Below are 19,324 nucleotides of genomic sequence, written 5' to 3'. Positions count from 1 at the left end.
TTGATAGCAAAATTTATTTAGGGAGAGCTATGTAAATTTTGTCACACCAAATTACACACAAATTTGCTACAAATTATTTGTTATCATGTAATCAAACAGTATCAAATCTAGATTTGCTATAAACTATTTGCAATTGCCACTTTGATTACTATGACAAATTTGTCATTAAATGGTGACAAAATTTATCTTTGCCGTAGTTCCTATAAAAAACAGTCTAATAATTTTGTAGTATACAACGGGCATTTACAACTTTCTTCAATCCCCATGTCATTGTTTGTAATATTAATATTAATATTAATTCAAAGACTTAATTGGTTGATTGAAATCATTGAATCGTAGATTTTTTTTTCTTGGTTTTTTGATAATATGCACCTAAGCCCATTCTAATGGCTTCAGCTGTGCACTCTTTTTATATATATATATACTACTTGGTCATGCAAAGCCTAAAACCAGACACAACTAAAGTTGTCCATCTCTTTTCTTCTATATCCCCTCTTCTGCCAAAGAGTAGATAAAACTCTGGCACCTTGGCAAGTGCTGAATTTTCAGGTGACAAATGAGAGTTCTCGGCAACCCCTCATGGGGTCATCTTTGGCCTCAGCTTGTGGCATTGATGGCCACAATGCTCTTTGTAGCTAACAATGTAGGATCAGTTTCAGCAGATCCGAACCTCTATGAATCACCACCACCACCGTATGTTTACAAGTCACCGCCTCCACCTCCACCTTCACCTTCACCTCCACCACCTTATTACTACAAATCTCCACCACCGCCATCTCCATCCCCTCCTCCTCCTTACTATTACAAGTCACCACCACCACCATTGCTATCTCCACATCCACCTTATCATTACAAGTCTCCCCCACCACCATCTCCATCACCACCACCTCCATACTACTATAAGTCACCACCACCACCGGCACATTCACCGCCACCACCATATTACTACAAGTCACCACCACCACCGGCACATTCACCACCACCTCCATACTACTATAAGTCACCACCACCACCGGCACATTCACCACCACCCCCATATTACTACAAGTCCCCACCACCTCCATCACACTCTCCTCCACCACCCTACTACTATAAGTCTCCACCACCACCGGCACATTCACCACCACCCCCATATTACTACAAGTCCCCACCACCACCTCTGAAGTCTCCACCACCCCCATATTACTACAAGTCCCCACCACCTCCATCACACTCTCCTCCACCACCCTACTACTACAAGTCTCCACCACCACCTGCCAAGTCTCCACCACCACCATATTACTATAAGTCACCTCCACCTCCAGTTAAGTCTCCACCACCACCATACTACTACAAATCTCCTCCACCACCAGTTAAGTCTCCACCACCACCATACTACTACAAATCTCCTCCACCACCAGTTAAATCTCCACCACCACCGTACTACTACAAGTCCCCGCCACCTCCAGTGAAATCTCCACCGCCACCATACTACTACAAGTCTCCTCCACCACCAGTTAAGTATCCACCGCCACCATACTACTACAAGTCTCCTCCACCACCAGTTAAGTATCCACCGCCACCATACTACTACAAGTCACCTCCTCCACCAGTCCCGCATCCTTATCCGCACTACCATTCCCATATTGTTAAGGTGGTGGGAAAAGTCTACTGCTACAAATGCTATGACTGGACGTACCCAGTGAAGTCCCACAACAAGAAACATCTCAAAGGTATATCTCTTAACGACATAATAAGTCACATAGCAACCTCTTTTGAACGTATGTGCGTGTCATTCATTTCCTCAAAGATTTTACAAGATTAAAACAATAAAACGTGACTAACAGCTATCTTGTAGAGTGAGTAAATAATTGTGATCTCGTAGAGTTATGATAGAATTAAATTTAAATTATCATAGAATCAACATATTTGAAATTGCGACTAAAATAATTCTGAAAAACAGAGAAAATTAGTTTCTTTTGACCTTTGATCTCATATAACTAATCACCTACAATTAATAAATACAGAGTGACTAGGAATATAGTATAACTTATTAATTAGCATTTCTGAATATATAGATACTCTGAAGAAAATAGTTTTAGACCTATTTGCAATCATATGGTTCTGTTCCTAGTAAACAATAGGATCAATTTAATAACACAGATTCCATCACTACAACATCACCTAAGATTAAGGTTCTACCATGAACTAATGGCACTCGCGCACATATTTCACTTTCTGTAATTACGGCACTAATTATTTTGCTCATTTTCATTCTTGGGGTGAGTTCATTTGGAAAGGTTATGAAGTATTATGAATCACACCGAGTATATATCGGGCCCTGGTATTCTTCTGTCAAAAGAACTAATTATTTTGTTAAAGGTGTTTATACTTTATACTTTATAGATACCTTCTGTCTGGCTGAAACATTCAAATTATAGTTTAGTATTCTTGATCAGTCACTGGTATATGCAACTTAACAAGAATAGCTGGACTAATGTTAATTGAGCTTTTTGTGCTCTCGAAAGAATCTTATGTTATGTCAAGATTCATCTAATTGTATACTAATAAATTAAGTAATCCTATGCTTGGAGCAGGTGCAATTGTGAAGGTGACATGTCATGCAGGAGATAAGCACATTGTTGCTTATGGTAAGACAAAGATCAATGGAAAATACAGCATCACTCTTGAAGGTTATGATTACTCAAAGTATGGAACCGAGGCATGCAAGGCCAAGCTCTACAAGGCCCCCGAAGGCTCACCTTGCAACATCCCCACTAATATTCATTATGGGATAAAGGGCGCCAAGCTTAAACTGAAGTCCAAGACAGATTATGAAGTTGTGCTGAAAGCAAAGGCATTTGCTTACGCACCCAAGACCCCTTATAAGCAATGTGAGAAGCCTGTGTCACCGCCATACTACTACAAGTCACCCCCACCTCCCTCACACTCCCCACCACCCCCGTATTACTACAAATCTCCTCCACCACCAGTCAAGTCACCTCCACCACACTACTACTATAAATCTCCTCCACCACCTGTCAAGTCACCTCCACCACACTATTACTATAAATCTCCTCCACCACCTGTCAAGTCACCTCCACCACACTACTACTATAAATCTCCTCCACCACCAGTCAAGTCACCTCCACCACACTATTACTATAAATCTCCTCCACCACCTGTTAAATATCCGCCACCACCATACTACTACAAGTCCCCACCACCTCCAGTCAAATCTCCGCCACCAATATACTACTACAAGTCACCTCCACCACCTGTAAAATATCCACCACCACCATACTACTACAAGTCTCCCCCACCACCAGTTAAATCTCCACCACCACCATATTATTATAAATCACCTCCACCACCAGTTAAATCTCCACCACCACCATACTATTATAAATCACCTCCACCACCAGTTAAGTCTCCACCACCACCGTACTACTACAAGTCACCACCACCACCTGTAAAATATCCAACACCACCATACTACTACAAGTCCCCCCCACCACCAGTTAAATCTCCACCACCACCATATTACTACAAGTCTCCTCCACCACCAGTTAAATCTCCCCCACCGCCATACTACTACAAATCCCCACCACCTCCAGTCAAATCTCCACCGCCACCTTATTACTACAAGTCTCCTCCACCACCTGTAAAATCTCCACCACCACCATACTACTACAAGTCTCCCCCACCACCGGTTAAATATCCACCACCACCATATTACTACAAGTCTCCCCCACCACCAGAAAAGTCTCCACCACCACCATACTACTACAAGTCTCCTCCACCACCAGAAAAGTCTCCACCACCACCATACTACTACAAGTCTCCTCCACCACCAGAAAAGTCTCCACCACCACCATACTACTACAAGTCTCCCCCACCACCAGAAAAGTCTCCACCACCACCATACTACTACAAGTCTCCCCCACCACCAGAAAAGTCTCCACCACCACCATACTACTACAAGTCTCCTCCACCACCAGAAAAGTCTCCACCACCACCATACTACTACAAGTCTCCCCCACCACCAGAAAAGTCTCCACCACCACCATACTACTACAAGTCTCCCCACCACCAGAAAAGTCTCCACCACCACCATACTACTACAAGTCTCCCCCACCACCAGAAAAGTCTCCACCACCACCATACTATTACAAGTCTCCCCCACCACCAGAAAAGTCTCCACCACCACCTTACTACTACAAATCACCACCACCACCATCACCATCTCCTCCACCACCATACTACTACAAGTCCCCACCACCACCATCACCATCACCACCACCTCCGTACTACTACAAGTCTCCACCTCCACCTTCACCATCTCCTCCACCACCTTATTACTACAAGTCACCACCGCCCCCAGCACATTCTCCACCTCCCCCATACTACTACAAGTCACCACCGCCGCCAGAACATTCTCCACCTCCCCCATACTACTACAAGTCACCACCGCCGCCAGAACATTCTCCACCTCCCCCATACTACTACAAGTCCCCACCCCCACCGTCACCATCCCCTCCACCACCATACCACTACAAATCTCCACCCCCACCATCGCCATCTCCTCCACCATACCATTACATTTCCCCACCACCTCCTTCACTATCACCTCCTCCCCCTTACCACTACAACTCACCTCCGCCCCCAACGGAATCACCCCCACCTCCAATCCACTACTAAACCTGAGAAGTTGGGCTCCTCCTTCCGCTCTTCATTCATGTAAGTATCACATCTCATCATCAAAATTTATACTATCTGTAATTTTTAAAGTTGTTCGACCAATCTAATCTAACTAGTTCTTTCGTTTTGCAGGTCTTGTTTACAGTGTTCAAATAAAGGAATTTCACTCTATGAGAATTAGAGTCATGACACATGCTTCTTCGAATAAGGGTCTGGTTGCATCTAAGCGCTTCAACCTTTCTACTTCAGACCAAATTTCTTTCTATGATTCATCGACATCCATCTTAAGAAGTGTCTTCTTTGCATATATCACTGTTGGTGGCTTCAAGAAATACTTGAGCAAAGTATATCTTGGAAGAGAACGAAGAACATAGATTGAAGGATAAGCTTCGGTTTCACAGTGGTTCTTGGATGGAGTTCACTATGGTTTTCTCGTTGTTCATGTCTTCTTGTAATTTGTATAGAATAGAATATTACCCTGTTTGTACTACTTATTTATTGGCGTTCTTTGTGCTATAAGCACTTGTCTCAGTTGAGAATAAAGAATAAGTTATCACACACAAACTCTCTACTACATACCCGCTCTTTCTCTTTTAAAAAATGTGACTTTTGTCATGCATGCATGCATACTCGTTACTCCTGTGTTATATTAGCACACTGCTGCTGTTGTAACTTGTAAAAAATAAGAAAATGTTCATTATTGCACTCATTTCACATATGCAAAATTGCAAACGTGACGTTTGAATAATACGCTAGTACGTACGCTACACAGGCCAGAACTACTGGTCCCTTGCCTTTGGCAAAGTGAGCTCGGAAGACGCCCCACACTGCTAAATTATAAGCTCAATTTGCTTGGGATAGTTGACAGTACTAAAGTTCAGATAATTACAAAATGTGTTGACCTTCGATCAGTAACCATGAGTTCATGATGTTAGTGGAAGAAGTAAGTGGATTGCCTGGTGTTTTTGGGACTATGCTGTCCTCAAAATGGAGCCCTCTTTCATATTTTTCTACACAAATCTTGCGTGTCTCTATCGAATAGATATAAAGTCGTTGTTGTGCGTGTCTATTCGTGGGTGGGGCTGGGACCTGGGGGGTTTACTTATCCAAGATTCTAAGGACATGAAAAATTAAAACATTGAGGTACACTCTGCCATGCTATTTGTTGATCAGGTTCTCTTTTTTGCAAGTGACTCGTTGCTGTTAGTCTAGCCATTGAGGTTTTAGTACGTGAATTAAAATTTTAACTAAATTTGCTCTACAGCAGCTATAGTTTTGGAAAGGGGCATTGTCTGGTAGCACCACATAGCAAGTATAATCTAATTTTGTATGATTTATTTATGAAGATTTTCTTTACTTTTTTCTTTCGCGTCAGATTTTACAACAAGAAAATGTACTCACTTGGCACTAAACTTTAGTTCAAAGGGAGATAATTTTGAAAAATTACTCCAGAAACACTTGGATCCTATCTCCCATGGTGTCATTAAAATCTATCAACTTCGTCCCTCCAACTTCGTCACGCGCATCATCTAACAGTGCCCTGAGATTCACACCACCCAAAGCTGTGAATCAAAGAAAATGAGTAATTCTCAGTCTGGTTCTTTGAAAACTAGTGTTAAAAATTATCCACTTGTACTAGCTTCCATGTTTATAAATAATACCTGGAACTACGTTTGTGATCCCTTCTAAGAAACCAGCCTGCAAACGGACATCAATTAGTTCTGAAGGGCAATAACAGAATGCATACCCATATCATAGTATTTTCTGTAAGTGATGTGCACTAAATAACTTTTATCTTCGTTCAAGTATTAGTTGTTATGTGACTTTTGTGCTCTGTGATCAATCGACCCATAGTGGATACAATGATTGCCCTCTAGCTAGTAATGGTTACCCCCATATCATATGTGCATGTATTTAGGGCTGCGTCTATACGAGAGTCAACAAAGGATCCCGCCGGTAAATAGAACTAAGAAACAAGCACCACCAAATTTTCATGAAAACCTAATATATCGTAGGGGTAAAGTTGGAAAAGACCCTAGATCTCATAAATTCCCCTTCATAGCACTTGGTCCAAATCTAGGTCCCATGCAGAAGAAGATTCAGAGTTCAGCTCAGATCGAACCTAAGTAGATGACCACAGCCAGACGATATTTCTTCTTGGGCTGTTTTAAGTCATCAATGCTGAAAAAAATCATTGGTGGATGTTCAAGGTGATCCTCAATTAAGCATTGGCTGTGATACCTCCTGGATGGGGTCATGGGATATCTACAGCGTGGGGATAGACAATCAAATAGCACTATAATTAATTACTATTATCAAATACTCTATATTTTATGTGAGTCAGACGTATCAAAGAGCACATCTCTATACCTCAGATGAGTAGAATAACTTACAGGAATCCTGATTTCAAGCTTCTCCGATCCATCTCTTCCAGTGATTTTGACTCTCAGTGTGCGAGACGAGGTCCGGGCTAAAGGACCTTTTGAACCATCTGGAGCATAGTACATGTCAGGAGTTATCACTTCGACAATGGGTTCCTGTTCAATTTGACCTTTTTGCTCAGTATCATCTGGAGTCTGCTGCTGTATTGTGTATATATTGCTGCTCGATGATGAGTAACCTATACTTGCAAGAATCAAGACAGTAATAATCATTTAGAATAGAATACTTTCAAAAGCACAAGGGCAGCTTGAAACTGGGTAATGTTGACGACAAATTTTCCCTTTCATCTTAAAGGTCAAAAGTTTTCTAAATCCAAATATTAACAGAATACTCAATGCTCAGCACAGACATATAAGAATGGCAGAATACAGTTTTAATAAGTTTCTTGAATTTTGACTGGTGCTAATAAAGCTTTGAAATTTAGAAGTCTTGCAACAACTACCTCTCTGATAATCTGACTGATTGGTGCTGGTATCATACTGCTTCTCTTCTTCGTAATATGCATTAAACCCAAGGATTTCCTTAATTTCGTCAAAAGATGGCAAACTTGCAGGAGGAGGAATGCGACCACCTTTAATTCCCTTAAGAGCATCCTGCACAGAAGTAAACAGCCCACAAACAATTAATAAACATAATCCGTTAGTAAGGATCATATGTAAGATCCAACCGCAAAGACAGATCTTCAGAATCATTGATTAAAAAAATCTAAGTAACATGGACACTTCACATACTTAAAAAATGTGTGTCGGATACGTATTATTTGTGCGACACTCGTGTCAGACACACAAACACCTGATGCATAGATTTTGAAACTAGGGTTTCTTTTAAACCTTAGAATGCCAAGAACACAATCTATTAGCATAGTCACAACTCCATGATATGCCACTTGCAGAGACACTTTGTAAGGTCCAATCCCAAGAAAGTCATGTAACTAATGAATAGTAATAGTTTTTTTTTTTTTTTAAACGCTGACACAGATACGTGTGTCTGTATCTAACACGGATACATAGAGTCTGATACGGTGAAATATCAAAAATTGAGGTGTATCACATACTGTATGTATCCATGCCATGTCTGATACGGACATGTGGATAGATATATGACATGGTATATTTTTAAAATATGGCGTGTCCATCCAACATTGTTTATTTTCTATTTAGCTATGTCCCCATATTCTACTTCATATAGGTCGCCATGCCGGACAGTCCATATCCATGTGAGACAACGACATGCATATCCGTGTCAATGTGTCTTATAAAATAACTGATCAGACTCAAGGACGATTTCCCAATTAAGCAAATGATATGCCACATAATGACACTGTATACATCGGTCAACGGATGATTTTGTTGCGGTTCTGACTGAAGCTTTTCTAACAACTGACAAATGAAACTATACAAGTTAAAAAAAAAAGTTACTATTCTAGGTACATAGGTTAGGTATCAAACCATGAATATCAAAATCAAAGTCTTTTTGGTGGTCAAACAATTTCATTTGTATTATGACTTGGATGAGCGGTAGGGGCAACTGGGTTAAGATGGGCGACAATATTGGTACTTAGTGAAAATCTTCAACCTTGATGCGGAAGGAGAAGAGGGCACCGGTGAAGAACTGTAGTGACAGTGAGATGATGTAGGCAGTTAAATGATTTTTACTCTTCTTCTTTTTCTTTTTTTTTTCCTATTTTATATATATAGGACCGAGTTAGATAATGTGCAAGTGGTAGCATTAGTACCAAGATTCCAAAACTACCAACTGTTCTGGTTCCCATCAGGCAACAGATTCGATGGTATATTAAATTTGACAAGGAACCTTTGTGGGACCTCCAGTAATAGTTAAATCCACTACATAGTACACCGCATAGGCAAAGTACACACACATACACAAAATACAATGGTAAAATTAATCAAGGATAAAGAACGTATGGTAGGTTGCTCTCAATCTCTTGAACTAAACCAGAAAAATGTGTAACATGTTTTTCAAACATTTTAGTGCTTAGTAATAATGCAAAAGAGAAAGAACAGGAAATTAGACCTGCATCGCCCGAATGGAGACCCCAATCAAGGACAATGGGTAGCTGACGAGTCTAAATCCCATCTCTGTCAGTTCAATAGGGTGCAATATTGGTGATTTTCCTCCTCCTTCAAGCATATTGGCCTACACAAAATGCAAAAGCTATATTAGTTGATGAGGAAGCAACAAATTGACTACTCAAAATCATCATTCATTGCGCACATATCTTTGTCCTTCCAACTTTAAATCCCGGGTTATCAACCTCAATGGGAGTGGCTCAACTATATAAATTTGGTCCCAACTATAGGTCGATATGGTCCTTGCGGCGCATAACCTTTTCAGGACATCTAGAGGAAAGCAGTTAATCAAATGGAAAATATATACCACATGACCAATGATTCTCTTCAAAACACATCCATTTATGGTAAGAATAATTCTATTTATAGAGAATTTTATTCCTAACCCAACTATAAGAATACATTTACAGTAAGACTACTAACAATATCATTTCATCATTTACAAAGTCTCAGTGTATACCACAATGTTCACAGGTTGATACATATTTCTACGCAAAAGCAGATTACACACTCACCAGTTTCTATAACGAGAATCCTGAAGAAGTTAACTCCAGATATTTAAAAACGTTAAGAATTTACAAAAATTATAATGATAAATTTTGACAGTAACTCTGTGTGCAAAGGGTGAAATATCAGGTAACAGATTGCTAATGGTGAAGCAGTTCACTGATAATTCTTGTTCGTATGCATAAAGCTATCATGATTTTAATAATGCCAATCCATACATTCTGGTGCAGGTCCCAGCTGACTTAAAAGAAATAGGAGGCCCTATGAGATACATAAGGAACTTTATGGTTACACAAATAAAAAAAGGAACATAAGTTTTCTTAATCAGATTATTACAAAATAGAATCGCCTGCGTGTTAAATAGCATCTAATCGTAACGGCCATAAAATAGACTCGTCATTCTTTAATACCAATTTTATACAAGTAATTTGGCACATTATGAATGTAAGCACATGCAACCATACCATTTTTGGAAGCAATGGAAAGATCTGACAAAACTTCTCCATCTCTTCTCTTGAAGCAAGGGCATCAATGAAAAGAACATCAGCTCCAGCATCTCCAAAGGCTCGAGATCTCCAGAGAGACTCCTCGAAGGAAATAGCCTGACGAGAATCAGTCCTTGCTACAATAACAATGTCAGACCCACTCTCCTTCCTTGCATCAATAGCAGCTTTAATCCGCATCACTGCCTCCTCCCTAGAGACCACTTTCCTTCCCTGTGTATGGCCACAAGCTTTTGGCGATACCTTCAAAAGAACAATACATTCATAATTTTAAGAAAACAAAGGCACCTAAAGAGTAGCGAGGTTAAAATTTATAGTCAACCAGAGAGCATAGCATAATGTAACCTAACATTGCATATTTCTTTCATCATGTTTACTTGTCATTATAGGAAACAATATAATATCCATCTATTTCAAGTGCAATACTTGTACTCACTCATTTATCCGACCGCTCTCAATTCAATAACATTTCAATCTAAGCTTGTAGACATTATTACAAAGCTCGAATAATGCTAAAAATAATCAATCAAAATATGTACCTGGTCTTCGAGTATAATGCCTGCAAACCCTGCATGAATATACCCTTTAACAGTTCTCTTAACATTCATTGCATTTCCATATCCATTATCTCCATCCCCAATTACTGGAATCGAAACAGCTTGTGTAATTAAACGACCTTGATCCACCATTTCTCCATATGAAATTAAACCCACATCAGGTAATCCTAATTTCGCCGCCGAAAGCGAAAAACCACTCGTGAAGCAGAAATCAAAGCCAGCTTGTTGAATAAGCTTTGCACTTAAAGCATCAAAACAAGCAGGACCTAAATGTGTCGTTCCCCGAGATTCCAGAAGACGACGAAGAGCAAGAACCTTTTTTGATGAATATAAAGAGGTGTTTTGAGCCTTCTGAATTTGATCACTTGAGCATGAAACGGGTTTTAAGGTTGGGGCTTTTTTGTTGGGTTTGAGGGAATATAGCCGTTGGGAGAGTGAAGGAATTGGGAAATTTGAAAAAGAGGAAGAAGGTGAGGAGTGGGTTTTGAGGTCGGAGAAAGAAGGTTGGGAAAGAATGAGATCATGACTGAGAATTGAAAGCTTCATGAAAATTTTGAAGATGAAATGAAAGAGTGAAAATTTTCAAAAAAATTGTATCTTTAAGTCGTTTCTCAAAATTCCGTCAAATTAAAATGCCAAAATCGTTACAGAAATTGGAATAGAAGTTTCTTGAATCTATGTCAAAATGTACAAATATACATACATGACTAATGGCTTTGACAGAAAGAAAAATTCTACAGAAATGATACACAGACAGACAGGTTGAGGTTCTATGACAAAAATGTGAACTCTAGAGAAGTATACTGGAGGATTTCAACTTCTCAATTACAGCCAGAAGAGTGGAATTTCCTTCACAAGCCTCTGCTAACAATCTGAACCTTCTTTCGATTTCGCTCTTTGGGGCCAATGTACTCTCCTTCCGTTCATGCTCTTGAGATGTGGCTGGCTTGTTGTATGGTATGAAGTCCAGCATCATGCCCTGTCATTGAGAAATTTTCACAACCAAAACATTTAGTATCAGATCTACACATATATAAACAACCAATAACAGGTGCATAATTTTGTTAATATTTTTCTCGTCTCGGCTCTTCTGAAAAAGAACCTTACAGGACTTTTGAGTCAAACCTATTATGGATCTGTTCCACTGATAAAGATACTTGTGATAAACGAAATTATGGATCCGTGCATCTAAATCGTTCTGGATAACATTTGACAAAATGTCCCTCTGTAGTCTGTAAGCATATAATGGTGACCATATATATAAATAGCGTACCTCGTGTTTCTGTTTTCGTGAACAGTCACGCAGAAGAGACTTTGCCAGTTTATTTCTCAGCAATAACTTGTCGTCGGCATCATTATAAAAAATGAATGATGAAAGATGATGCAATGCCAATGTAAAAGTCATGGATCCTCGCAAAGCAGCTTTATCCAGTCCCCCAGAAACCCATGACTTTACATATGCCTCCAGAATCCCTTCATTATCCTGCAAAACACACCTTGTTCAATAACCCTCATGTAGACTATCTGACTTCATTAAAAAAAAAAGTTCAAAACTGACACACAAAACTTGCCATGGTCACAGTTAGAACAGTAAATGCAACAACCAAACATAAATATGAATAATAGCAAAATATAAAATAAATATATAGGCATTTTAATATTCAAAAGGCCCCCAACCTGGAACTTTTTCTGTTATGGAAGTTCAAAATAAATCTGAATATGCTTTGGGATACGTAATTTTAGAGATAATAGAGACCATAAAGCTCCGGTGGCTCAAAGATATGTTCCTTTTAAACATTAAAACATTTTTAGATAGTAGGAGTACATTTCTTTAATTCAGAGATTATCACATTCTTTCATGTCAACTGGGATACTGGTTTTTTAGCCACTTTGTGATTTCTATCAAACATGCGAAAATTAGGAGTATTGTGTATGTTGTTACTCATTTTTAAGACTAGAGAGAGAGAGAGAGAGAGAGAGAGAGAGAGAAGCTACAAATAAGAATGATATTTTGACAAAAATAGATGTGCTAAGAATGTCCTTATACCTCAATGTCTAAGTATCCTTCAGTCCCAGCAAAGCATTCCCCAAGAGGAGGTAAGAGTTCAAGGATATGAGCATTAGAAAGCGCATTCCAGGTAGCAAGTCGCACTGGAGCTTCAACTGAATGGTGGAGATACATGGAAATTTGCCGGCCATAAATCACATCGCCATAAGATGCAGCGCCAAATTGCTCAACAAGAGTGTCGATAAATGTGGTGTAAGTCTCATGAACATCCGACTGAAACTTGAGAAATTCTACACCACATTCCCTTCCAGTTTCTGGCAATGTGTCATCATTCTTGTCAGGAAAGACTTTTGTAATTCTTCTACATCTTGATTCATCAAGAAGTTGTGCATAAAGATCTTGTAATGTACGATACAGATCCCTGCTTTTCTCTTCTTGGAGAACACCCATTCCAACAAGTAAGACCACTGATAAAGAATGCAATTTCCATATCAACGGCACAACATGAACTGGAGAACAGTTGACAGAAGTGCATGGGGAAGAATTCATAGCTTCAAGACCTAAAAGAAAGAAAAGCCCACTTTTTGCTACTTCAAGAACTTTATCCGGAGCATTGAGAGCAGCAAGAGCACCTTTACTGTCATTAATGGTTGAGATCGGGCTGAGGAACCAATGCATGGGCAGTGGAAGTCTCTGGTGAGCCCACTTTGTCACCATAGAGGTGCAGTGAGGATCACACACAGTAGGCTCTACTGTGTCTGAATCCTCATATATCGTGTCGAGCGCATTGCCACCTTTCTTCACTGTTTTACGGTCAGTATCAGGATGGCTATCTACTGATTCCGATTTCCTCTTTTTGCACAGCCATCTATTTTTGAAGTGAAATTTTAAAATCTCACTCATATAGAGGTAGTCGTCTTCTTTATACTCCCATCCAAATGCTTTGATTTCTCTAGCTCGAAGAAAACGACGAACACAATAACCAAGATACTTTAAAACAGAAGTTTGGAGCAAAAATCCAATGCCTTCTCCACATTAAGGGTATCCCCTGGGCCAGCAATTAAACATACTCCTAAGATAGTGTCAACTCTTTGTAAAATAAATGTCACATCTTCAACGGTTGGGTCATCTTTCTCAAAAACTACTTCAAACATTTCGACCAAGTCCATAAGCAATTGTGAATCTGCTTGTCGTAGCAAAACAGTCACAGACCAGAACCCTCCACCTGAGGCTCCCCAACCCAATCCAACCCCAGGAGCAGGCCCTCCTCTACCAAACGTCTCAATGCACTGTATATCACGCCAGCTCGAGGATACCAAATTCATAAACGTGACAAGTACACTTCTAAGTTCACCCTGAGACCACACAAATATCCCATCCTCCAGTATTTTACCCTCCCTTAAGAAACTATGTTGTCCAGAAGATGGAGTATAACTTTCTTGCTTAGCTATCTGAACACATTTGTCAAGAGAAACTATAAGCTGGACAAGCCCATGGAGGCAACTAACTGAAGATAATGATAAAGCATAGTGACTATGGAGTCGTAAATGACATAGGGCTTTAGCCAAAGACCCTCGTCCAGACGGAGCCATATCATCTGTACCTGAGAAGTCAAGAAATCTGTTCTTTACAACTTCAATTCCAATCTTAGGAACAAACTCCGGCAGCCATGGAACACAGTCACCACGGCCTTGCAAATTATTATGACTTCCTGGAGCAACCTTATTTAGTACACTGGATAGCATGTGCTCAACAGCTGAAATCACCCACACTATAGAGCTAACTGAAGATTCTTGATCAACTAAGGTAGTTCTTTCATTACAGTTGACGATTTTAGGTAGAAAAGCATTGTTCTCTGAGGATATCCATTTCAAAGCTGACTCAACCATTGGGCCGACATGGCTCCAAGACCACATCTCCATGTCATCAGAACCTGAGGTTTTCTGACTTAATTGCTCCATGGAATGAAGATTTGGGAGCCTTCTAGCCAGGGCCTCCAGAACCAGATAAGCTTCTCTGGAGATCGCAGCAAATTCACCAAGTACATTGTTCTCGATGAGGTTGTCGAAGTCGGGAGGAGTCAACCACAAGCACAAGACAGGAAAAAAATCTGCAAAGTAAGATATGCAATAACCATACTGAATGCAGACCTTCCATAAGCGTAGCTGTTCAATCATTAAAGGCTGACATGAGTTTAAAGTATTCCCTTCCTGATTTTATCCACTGCTCCAATGACAATGGTTGTCGATAGAAATGCCACATCATATTTCGGACTATACCCTTCTCTATAAAATGTATGCAAATCTTCCTGTCATATTGAGCCAACACCTGCTCATTGAGTCAAAACATCTTAAAGGTTAAGTTTTTTCAATTATAAAAGTCTTACTGTGAAACAACAGGTACAGTATATAGAATTACTGTACCCAATCTCAGGAATGTTAGCATCAGATTAAAGAAACTATAATATGATTTAATTTGAGGGATTTCAAGAAACTACAATATGATTTAAAATGAGGGATTTCAAGCTCACCTTTACAAGGGTCGTCGATTTTATCTTTGAAGGATTTACTTCCACTGTATCTTTCATCAAAAACCTGTCAACAATTATTTCAACTAGCCCTGGGAATCTGATGATGGCATTCGCACACATTTGAGAATGCCTTGCCAATCCGATGATTATAGAAATAAGGTGTTCTTCCAATGCTGCACTAGGGTCTGCCTGAAGGTAACACAAATCAACAGGAAAAACTGTATCAGTGTCAAAAAGAGATGTACCTCGTGCATAAGTAAACAATAAAATCAATTTCAAAAGCAAATACTACTAAAATCGTAAGATCATTTGTTGTTTAATGAATTCAAAGGAGCAAATCAAAAATCAATGTAAGGAAATTATACTCAGTCTACAATCATGCTTACCACCAAAAGATAGTGTATTCTTGGAATGATTCCCATCCTAATGAGACCTGCGGCAAAATCTTGTCCAGCCACAATAACATCATCCCGAATAGTATGGTTTCCTTCATTTTCAGAGGCCCCTGTCTCATCAGTTATAGGGAGAATGTTTGAAGGTTTTGTGTTGTACTTCCAAAATCCACCATGAAGAAAGCCAACATCAATTCCCGGTCGACTTCGAAATACTGGAGCGGTACACATGACATTCTGAAAAGTCGACATTTTCTAAGACAAAAACCAATGCAACGTACTAGTAATTATTTCCCCATTTCAGTGAGAATGAACTTGGTAGATAAGGAACAAAAAGAAAGACCAAGAAGAGAAAACCAAATGAGAATTACCATGGTGAAAGAATAAGCCAGAAGTTTACCTCTGAAGTGTCAAAGAAGCTCTCGTTCATATCACAGCTTAATACGGAATGTAGAACTTTTACAGTAGTAAAAACTACAGAGATGTGGTTGTCATCCAAAGCCATCCTGTGTGAGTTTAAGTAAGTGTTTAAAGTAAAGAGCATAGAAAAGATTCAATAAACAAAGAGAGGAGATAGGAAGAGAGAAGTAACACAATCGGGACAATTTCATATAAGCTTATTTGTAACATGCTAATAATGTGAGGAAAAAACCCAAAACCCAATGATCGCCACTCCAGCTTATATACTAGTAATTCATACCGATTGTTGGTGGGTGTGGGTGTGTGTGGGGTTTAGTTAAAACCAAAAGGCAAGTCAGCTAAAGTTCAAACTAGACCAAGCATCATTCACCTTAGTGATAAAGCAAGCTCGGGTTCTGGTCCAAGAGTAAAAGCCCAAACTGCCTCCCAATCAACAAACTTGTCAAAATTATCAGCAATATTCACATCACAGCCAACTTGAATTTGTTGTATTCCCCATAAAGCCTTGTCAAGTACAGAGGCGAGAAGCTGCAGTGCAAGAGATCTTTGTCCTGGAACCTAAAATCCACATTCAGAACAATAAAACTAAATATTACTATTTCTTATCCAATGTCAACCCGCTTGCAGTGGCAATCACGACAGCAAAATGATAATAGATAAACAAACATCAGAGGCTAATAGAAGGCATTAAACCAACCATGCTTCTGCTGAGGGCTACAGCCTCCTTAATTGTGTAGCCTACACCACCAGGGTCCCCCTCGGTCCGTAGGAAGTCGCGTTCAGTAACTCCATCAATGCTTCGACTGTTGTTGGCATTATTACCTGTAAAATGGAACATATAACCAATCAATATCATTTCAAAGCATTTAAACATTCTAAAATCCTCAAACTAACCCCCAATATATTCTCGAAAAGTTTTGTCCACATATTCTATATGAAAAGATAATAAGATTCTAACACTTACCCTGGTCAGATGATTGGAGAGGAGCACTTCCCAAAACAGTACCATCTAAAGAAAACCTCAATACCCTCACTGCTTCAACTCTCTCGCTCCATGCATTCCACTTCTTATTAGGTGCGCCCAACTTCTTCACCCCACCAGTATTCGGAGCATCAGATGTATGACTAGAAGGTCTTAATGCTGAACCCTGCTCAGCATTCGGCTCTGCTGAAAGAGGGTCACTTTTTAAATCTTGTTTTAACAGATTCTCATTCATTTGAGTAGCCAACCGGCTATCACTTTCAGAACATGAAGTTGAACTCTCAAGCTTCGATCCCAACTTATTTCTTCCCCGCCTCTTTAACATCTCTATAACACCAGGTTTCATTTTCTCCAATATTTCGCTCTGTTCTTCCACAATCTCATCAGCTGACATTTTCTGCAACTGAGCTCGATTTTCCGCATCAATTTGACTCTCTAAAGACATAGAACCTCGTTCATCACGTGGTTCACTACTTTCATGTTTGATGTTCAAACCACGCATCGAATCATCAACAACCATGTTATCTCTCCCATTACCCTCATACCCCACATGTAGTTTCTCATTCTCAACTTCAACAACTCTTTCTCTAACCTCAATATCCACATTTTCTATCACAACCCCTTGTAATTGTTTTCCACCTTCAGCTCGTTTATTCGTAATAACAGAAGTATCTTGTGAAACCAACTCTTTCCAATTACTAAAATTCAAAGTTTTCTTTTGTTTTCTCTGAATTGGGTTTGCAAAACTTGAAAAATGAGTATCATCATCATCATCATCATCACCATTATCATCATTATCAATGTCCATTTTATTACTACTTGTTAAAGGAGCCCAATGCTGAAAAAAAAAAAAAAAAAAAAAACTTATAATAATTAAAGTAGATTAAAGTAAAATTAAAAAAGAATGGATTTTTAAGTAGATTAAAGTAAAATTAAAAAAGAATGGATTTTTAGTAAGTAAATTTATTACTACTTGTTAAAGGAACCCAATGCTGAAAAAAAAACAAAAAAAAAACTTATAATAATTAAAGTAGATTAAAGTAAAATTAAAAAAGAATGGATTTTTAGTAATTCTACTTACGGGGCCATGAGAACGATGACGGGCAACGGGGAATGGAAGAACTGAAGGACGAGGGAGTGGGAGTGGTGTTGATGGAAAAGTTTTGTTCTCGGTTGAGAAACCTTTTTCTACTACGCTTCCAACAAGTTGTGATGACTGTGACTGTGACTGTGACTGTGGTTGTTGTTGTTGTTCTTCTTCTTCTTCTTCTCTTTCTCGTTTCGAGAGTGAAATTGAAGTCACCCCTTTCATTTTTTTCCAACACACCAAAAAAAACAGACCAACTTATTTAAGGGTTTAAGGATTCTTTCTCACTAGTGAATAAAAGAGTTGCATTGAGGCAACTCCTCTTTTAAAAAACCAACTCTTTTCACAAACTGACAATTTGGCTTGTTTAGACAAGTATGCAAACCGTGCTACACATCGGTTTTCTTAAGTCTCACCCGCTCCTCTAGATCGATAGTTAGCCATAGTTTCTTTAGATTCTAATTGTAAATGATAATTGTAATTATATAGGAGAGACTCATATATTTATTTATTTTTTAACAAAATGGGAGATAATTATATTATTTAAGTGATATTAGGCAGGCTCTTTTAAATTATCAATAATAAAATGGGACTTGTTTTAATTTCAATGTTGGAAATAGAGATAATTATTTAATTTAAGTGATATTAGATAAGTGTTTCTAAATTATTAATACAAAAGAAATCTAGTTCAAATTATATTAATAAAAGTGGGGTTTATTCTAAATTTAGTGAGAGGTATTTCTAAATTAAATAAATAAAGAGAACTTAAATTGGCTACTCGATATTGGGAAGAGTATTCCGGAATAGGAACATTAATGGCTAGTGCCCTCGAACATTAAAGCCCAACTATGGGGCTCTATGGAAAGGATTAAATAAGTTGAAACAAAGTTATCGGTGAAGTAGATTTTGAGGTCTTGTTTTGGTACAAAATGCATGGCAGTCTATGAAGAATTTTTTTTTCTGTAAGTTATTATCAGAAACATAGACCGTTTAGCAAAGAACTCTCTAGTAGAGTTGGCTGTAAATCAAGAGTTCAGATATATATACTACCAAAACAAAACAAATAATGGTCATCGTGTATACATAACGTCGCAAAAAAGCACAACCAGAACAATGGTCTGGAACA

At 39.0% G+C, this 19,324-nt stretch overlaps 3 protein-coding genes across 3 annotated transcripts; 1 reads left to right on the top strand and 2 right to left on the bottom strand.

The window, feature by feature from the left end:
- The first annotated feature begins 431 nt into the window (after positions 1-431).
- LOC147474129 (uncharacterized) lies at positions 432-5,244 on the top strand. Its single transcript, XM_086586672.1, is given in 4 exon segments — positions 432-1,712; positions 2,577-4,058; positions 4,061-4,719; positions 4,813-5,244. Coding segments are annotated over 3 exon segments (3,258 nt in total). The 5' UTR covers positions 432-556; the 3' UTR covers positions 4,681-4,719; positions 4,813-5,244.
- Positions 5,245-5,995: 751 nt separating this feature from the next.
- On the bottom strand, positions 5,996-11,702 carry LOC147474128 (Phosphoenolpyruvate carboxylase family protein). Its single transcript, XM_086586604.1, has 7 exons — positions 10,762-11,702; positions 10,184-10,465; positions 9,157-9,279; positions 7,565-7,715; positions 7,074-7,300; positions 6,342-6,378; positions 5,996-6,242 (listed from the first exon to the last, which is right to left on the bottom strand). The coding sequence occupies exons 1-7, from the start codon at positions 11,323-11,325 to the stop codon at positions 6,124-6,126; spliced, it is 1,503 nt and encodes a 500-aa protein (XP_086442730.1). The 5' UTR covers positions 11,326-11,702; the 3' UTR covers positions 5,996-6,123.
- On the bottom strand, positions 11,387-18,435 carry IYO (RPAP1-like, carboxy-terminal protein). Its single transcript, XM_086586603.1, is given in 12 exon segments — positions 11,387-11,758; positions 12,053-12,262; positions 12,827-13,800; positions 13,803-14,967; positions 14,969-15,115; positions 15,318-15,506; positions 15,704-15,946; positions 16,110-16,215; positions 16,500-16,687; positions 16,827-16,951; positions 17,094-17,949; positions 18,193-18,435. Coding segments are annotated over 12 exon segments (4,623 nt in total). The 5' UTR covers positions 18,424-18,435; the 3' UTR covers positions 11,387-11,569.
- Positions 18,436-19,324: the final 889 nt, after the last annotated feature.

This window comes from Coptis chinensis, unplaced genomic scaffold, assembly GCF_015680905.1.
Source record: "Coptis chinensis isolate HL-2020 unplaced genomic scaffold, ASM1568090v1 utg1343_pilon_pilon, whole genome shotgun sequence".
In the NCBI taxonomy this organism is placed as follows: domain Eukaryota; kingdom Viridiplantae; phylum Streptophyta; class Magnoliopsida; order Ranunculales; family Ranunculaceae; genus Coptis; species Coptis chinensis.
The sequence above is the reverse complement of the archived record's forward strand: the minus strand, read 5'-3'. Positions and strand labels throughout refer to the sequence as shown.

Excerpts from the sequence above, each read along its gene's own strand:
- LOC147474128 (XM_086586604.1), bottom strand. The coding sequence starts at position 11,325 with ATGAAGCTTTCAATTCTCAGTCATGATCTCATTCTTTCCCAACCTTCT. Across the intron at positions 7,716-9,156 it reads TCTCCATTCGGGCGATGCAG|GATGCTCTTAAGGGAATTAA; the intron begins GTCTAATTTCCT and ends ACTTCTGTGCAG. Across the intron at positions 6,243-6,341 it reads GATCACAAACGTAGTTCCAG|CTTTGGGTGGTGTGAATCTC; the intron begins GTATTATTTATA and ends TTTGATTCACAG.